Raw genomic sequence first — 6,000 nt, 5'->3', positions numbered from 1 at the left:
GAAAAAAAAATGCTAAATTGAATTTCGACATTTTTTTCTTATCTTATCTGAACCCCTGCAAAATCTTAAAATCTAATTTTCTTAAATTTTCACCGATAGAATATTTTGATCGCATGCTTTCCTGAAAGGGGATGATTAGTATTAGAACCCTGTGAAAACAGATCGGAGGTTCATTTTAGTTTCATAATATTGTCATTCCTGGTATGTTCATTTCATATCAAATAGTGTTTTCTTTACCTTTCTGCAAAAAAAAAACAAACAAAACTAAAATCGCTTTCCTACCACGTGTTTTTCTAATTTACAGTTTTTCGGTAACGTACTACCGAAAAATCAGCAAAGACAATTTACCGAAAAGTCGGTAAATTTGACAATTGTGCTCTTCGAAGCAGTTTACCGACTGTTCTGTAATTTTTTCAATTACCGAACTCATTACCGAACGTTCAGCTGTTGAGAATTCGGTAAACGAATTACCGACTTCGGTAATTTTTTCTAAGTGTGTATTATTAACAGGCGCACATAAAACACATTGGAGTGGTTAGATAAACACTATTCGAAATGCATTTATTTCATGTATGCATTGCAAATAAAACTGAAGAGGTACAAAATCTACAGTTTTATGTGCAGGAACAGTAATATTTATTTGCAAAGCTTGATTGCAAAAATATATGTGCGTTGCAGATATTATTTAGATGCAGAATCAGCTCAGTGTAGCCATGTTGCTATATAGTTTTGCAGTTATCGGACCGCTAAACTTCAAACTGATGTCAGACTCAATGATAGTTGCATTGCGCTGCACATTTAGATGCACTTTTATTGCATCTGACGTCGATTGGCAACCGTTTGACGTCTAGAATGCGTTGCAGTTAATCAAACGGCATTCGTTAACTGAAAAGTAAACATTTTGCAGTTATCGAACGACTGTATTCATATTTACATATGAGTTTTCGGAACTTTTCAATAGTTCAACCAGATTTCTTCATTCCAACGCAGCCCTGCAGCGAGCATCGACAACATTTTTTTCCCGAACGTCATCAAAATATAAATTTGACGTTTGCCATCATCAGTCGTCTGTTTTCTGCATGATGGTGAAGTCCGTCATCGCTTTCAGTCGCAGTCGGAAAAGAAAAAGGTGGATTATTTTCGCAAATTGCAAGCATAAAAAATCGGTCAAACATTATTATAGTCTAGTGGTAGCAGCTTTTCCAGAATATTAGTGAAACACAGTGCATTTTTCAGCAATTAAAAGTCCATGTGTAAATCGATTGAAAATTGAACCTTGCAAAAGTGATTGAGATCAACCAATATCCACCCGTGACAAAAAAAAAATCAATGGTGCCTGGAATTTCGACTCGACGGAATTGCGAATCGGGGGTGTAATAATTGTAACACGAAAGCAAGTAGTTTTATCAAGCGTTCGATTGTTTTCAATTCGTGGTATTCTGGAAGAAAATTATCAAAGTAGTGTTCATTTCGTTCCCGACTTGCTTCGGAACGTATCGTGCTGGCCGTTCGCGGGGAAGCCTTATTAGGAATATCGAAGGCAGCCTCAACAAGCAAATGGTGTTGCCTTTCTTATGCTCCAGTTCCCTTCAACGGCGGCGACAGACCTCATCGTGAAGGTCGACGAAAGAATAGCAGCAGCAACAGCAGCGGTGATTGTTCCGTTCCGTGCCAAACCTGAGGGGCGGACACGGATCCGTGGTGTGCAGTAGAAAGTAAACAGCAGTGCTGGAGTGTGTCCGTGGGGGAAAGCAAACACAATGTCAATAACGGGAAACTATGACCACTACCATCGGAGCGGAAGCGCTGGTAGTGGTGGGCCGGATCGGCCCGAACGGTGCGTATGCTGCGTCCGGACGATGAAGTGGTTTCCGGTGCTGTTCATCGTGTCCGTCATCGGGTGGTCTTACTATGCCTTCGTAGTGCAGCTTTCGTTTTGTAAGTACCAACTGAATGCCTCATTACAGTACCACCTATCTGTTGTTTTGCTCGTTTATGTAGACCGTATTTGCTGCTTTCATTTGTTATGCATCGGTGACTTTGGGGTTTGTTCAGCGTTATCGTTTAATGATCCGGGAGTACTGAGCGTAATGTTTGTAGATTTACTGCCCAATGACTTATCATCGAGACATATTTTTAAACTGCTGTTTCCAAAAAAGTTTTTGTGAATATGGGAAAAAATAATTTCCTGATCAAAGTTGTTTTCAAACTAGTAAATATTTCCCTATTTATGCAAAATGAAAAAAAAAATGGTAATCATTTTGTGTAACTCGTACTATCACTTGTCATCTGGATCTGAATCATTATAATTAATATTATATGCTACAGAATAATGAATTAGCTGAATCGTGGACAATTGTTTGCTCTTAGAAATCGGTGTATTTTAGTTTTGAGGTTTTGAGTTTTTCCCCAACACTGCTCTGCGATGGGATATGCTATGAGTTGGGGGCAGTGTTAGTAAAATCTCAAATTCTGCAATCTCATGAGCGATGCAAATCAAGCGTGAGTCAAATCCCATCAGAATCATGGCCCAGATAATCGTTCGTAATTCGACTCACGGTTTGCACCATTGCATGATTTTTTTACGTTTTATTGTTTGTTAAATGCATTGAATTAACTTTGTTTGCCTAATGTCAATGAATAATAAATATTGACGCCCTTTGCAGCGGAATTTTTTTGGCTGGTGAGCGAAGCGAAGCGATTCTACGAGAAAAACTCAAGCGCGATTCTATTTCTGCAGAATCGCAACCGAGTTAGCTTGTGCATAATGGAACGTACACACGGTCAAGCCGTTTGACCAACATTGACTCCACCTCTCGTTTAATCAAACATCCATAAAGTTTTACCAACAGCGACACGAACAATCAATTTATTCGACCAACAATATCACACACGAACGACCGAAGCACCAACCATCAAAAAATATAATATATTATATATTATGGGGGTTTGTGCCACTTCACTACAAATGCTCAAATATGTTCGGCGAACCTTGACTCCACCCCCGACAACTCAAACCAAAATCAAACCGTTTTAATTTTTTCCAACCAAGCCGCCAACTGTCAAATGGTTGTTCGAACAACTTCACACACGTTCAAACAAAGCAGCAACCGAAGCATTTTCGTGGGGGCGGAGTCAATGTTCGTCGAACTGCTTGACTGGTGTGTACGTTGCATAAAGCTTCTATGATTGAGATTTGAGTATGATTCTACCGAAACTGGTAAGGGGCTGTTAAAACATTAAGTAACGCTAGAGAGGGAGGAAGGGAGTCAGGCTGTGCGTTACGGTTCATACATGTAAGCGTGCTAGCAAAGTAGGCAATCGCCTGTAACATCCAAACTGATTACGCCCTTGGTAACCGGACACTGTTATTTTTTCCTAACATTAACTCCAACATCAAACCTTGAGTCGTACAGACGTATTTCAATAAAGCTGTTAGTTTTTCACTCGTTATTCGAGCCGTTGACTATTAATAGGTTATGGGCACCATTATGCGAGAGTCGACACACGGAATACCACAGTTCAATGGTGGACCAGGATTCCAGAACTGGTGCTACAGAGTGAAGATGTTCCTGGATTCAGTCGGCGTGTTGAACACTGTAACAAAGAACTCTCCGGCGGCTGATGCTGAAAAAGCGAGGTTTGGCGAAGCGAATAAAAAAGCTAAGGCCCATATTGTGCGTTTCTTGGCAAACGAAGTACTGGAAGCTGTACCCGAGAAGACCTCAGCAAAAGAGATGTGGAAGGCGCTTAAAAATACATTCGCGAAAAAGTCTATTGGCGCTCAGAATTTACTCCGGAAGCAATCAAATCGATTAAAGCTAGAAGAAGAGAGATCCATGCGAGCCCATTTGTTAGTTTTCGAAGATCTCATCAGGCAGTTGAAGACCGCAGGTGCAAAGATCGATGAAGCAGATGCAGTAATCTCTTTATTTCAAACTCTTCCGGATTTATATGACCCATTAGTAACGGCTTTAGAAAATCTCGCTGAGGAAGATCTTACCCTGGAAATGGTCAAGCAACGATTATTGGCTGAGGAAATGAAGCAAACTGAGCGTCAGGAAGATGGTGGAAGGACTAATACAGCTGCGTTCTCGGGACAAAAATTTGTCAAACCCAAGTATGAACCTAAGAAGTTTCAGGGAAAATGCCACAAATGCGGAAAACGTGAAGATTTCAAGAGAGACTGCATGTCAAAACGGAACAATGAAGTAAATGTTGCAACAAAGAATTCAGTGGTTTTTATGGTAGATCGTTCAAATACGAAAGATAGCGCGAGCAAGATAACCTTCAAGCTTGATTCTGGTGCAAGTGATCATCTGGTGAACCGGCAAGACGTGTTTTCGGTGTATAAGGAACTGCGGCAAGTAGTGATCATCAACGTGGCTAAAGACGGAGAAACTTTGAAAGCGAAGATTTCGGGTACGATAACTGGATACAGCAATCGAGGAACACCACTTCGCATGGAAGACGTACTTCTGGTCACGGAGCTACGAGACAATCTCATGTCGGTCAAGAAACTTGCTAATGCAGGTGTGGATGTGATGTTTTCCGGTCCAGAAGCAGTGCTCAAGAAAGAAGGGCAAGTGGTAGCAATTGCAAAGATGAAAGGTGGACTGTATGAACTTGAAGTAGATTTGGCGAAACCTTCTGCGAATGTCTGCGCATCAAGTTCGAACAATTTGTGGCATCGGAGATTAGGACACCTGAGCCAACAAGGCATGGAAGTGATGATGCGCAATGATCTGGTGAAGGGCATCGAATGCAAACCAGAAAAGTTGAATTTCTGTGACGTGTGTGTTCAAGCGAAGCAGTGTCGTGACCCATTCAATAGGACTCGTGAACGAGCAACAAGACCCTTAGAGCGAATTCATTCAGACGTCTGTGGGCCGGTGCATCCGCCGGCGTATGATGGTTCCAGATATTTCATCTCGTTTATTGATGACCATACTGGCTTTGCCGTGATATACCTATTAAAGAAGAAGAGTGAAGTTTTCACAAAGTTTCGAGAGTACGAGGCGATGGTATCAAAAACGTTCTGGATGAAGATATTGAAGTTGAGAATCGATCAACGGTGTGAGTATCTGTCGAATGTCCAGAAACAATATTATGTACGGAAGGGAATTCAACTTGAGACAACCGTGGCGTATACACCCCAACAAAATGGGGTTGCTGAACGGTTCAACCGAACCGTTTTGGAGCAGATACGAGCTATGCTGTTTGAATTCAAGGTACCGAAAAACATGTGGTCGGAAGCAGCATTGACGGCAGTTTATCTTATTAACCGAAGTCCAACCGCTGCTCTTCCGGTCTGTATGTCCTGCCGAATGCTGGTACAAGCAGAAGCCATCCATTGAGAAGCTTAGAGTTTTCGGCTGCAAAGCATATGCCTGGATCCCAAGTCAGCAAAGAGGAAAACTGGACCCCAGAAGTCGTGAGACTATTATGATCGGGTATGCAGCAAATGGTTACCGTTTATGGGACAAGTCATCAAGACGAATGATTATCGCTCGTGACGTCAAATTCGATGAAACTTGCTTTCCGTACAGCGAAAATATCGAAGATAAACCTGATGCTCCTCTATCAATTCTACTACTCGACGAGCAAGAGGGAAGAAGTCTCAGATAAATGTGCCAATTACAAATGACGAAACAAATGAAGTAGAAACGGATGAAGAAGCACATTTTGATCCTGAAACAAATGAGTCTACACCAGGCGCGCTCCCTTCACAACCAGAACAGCATGAGCCCGACGCAGTGCTGAGGCGCAGTAAACGGGAGCGCAAGCTCCCTGACCCACCCGAATGCTATTCTGAAATTCCTCAAAGAGACGATCGGGAACATTGGTTGAAAGCAATTCAGGATGAACTGAAATCCATGGATGTCAACGGAGTATGGAAGATCGTTACCAGTCCTGCTGGAATCCGATGCTTAAAATCAAAATGGGTGTTTTGTATCAAAGAAGATGAAAATGGCCAGCCAGTGAAGTATAAGGCGCGCC

At 41.8% G+C, this 6,000-nt stretch overlaps 1 protein-coding gene across 4 annotated transcripts in view; it reads left to right on the top strand.

Moving 5' to 3' along the window:
- Positions 1 to 1,067: 1,067 nt before the first annotated feature.
- LOC134210646 (palmitoyltransferase ZDHHC15) overlaps positions 1,068 to 6,000 on the top strand; it is a 42,375-nt gene continuing 37,442 nt past the window's right edge. For all 4 annotated transcript variants that reach the window (XM_062686805.1, XM_062686803.1, XM_062686806.1 and 1 more), the window contains exon 1: positions 1,068 to 1,938. In XM_062686805.1, the coding sequence (XP_062542789.1) occupies positions 1,761 to 1,938 (178 nt within the window). In that variant the 5' untranslated portion in view covers positions 1,068 to 1,760. The remainder of the gene's footprint in view (positions 1,939 to 6,000) is intronic.

Source organism: Armigeres subalbatus, chromosome 2, assembly GCF_024139115.2.
Source record: "Armigeres subalbatus isolate Guangzhou_Male chromosome 2, GZ_Asu_2, whole genome shotgun sequence".
Classification (NCBI taxonomy): Eukaryota; Metazoa; Arthropoda; class Insecta; order Diptera; family Culicidae; genus Armigeres; species Armigeres subalbatus.
This window is presented reverse-complemented; position numbering and strand designations above follow the sequence as displayed.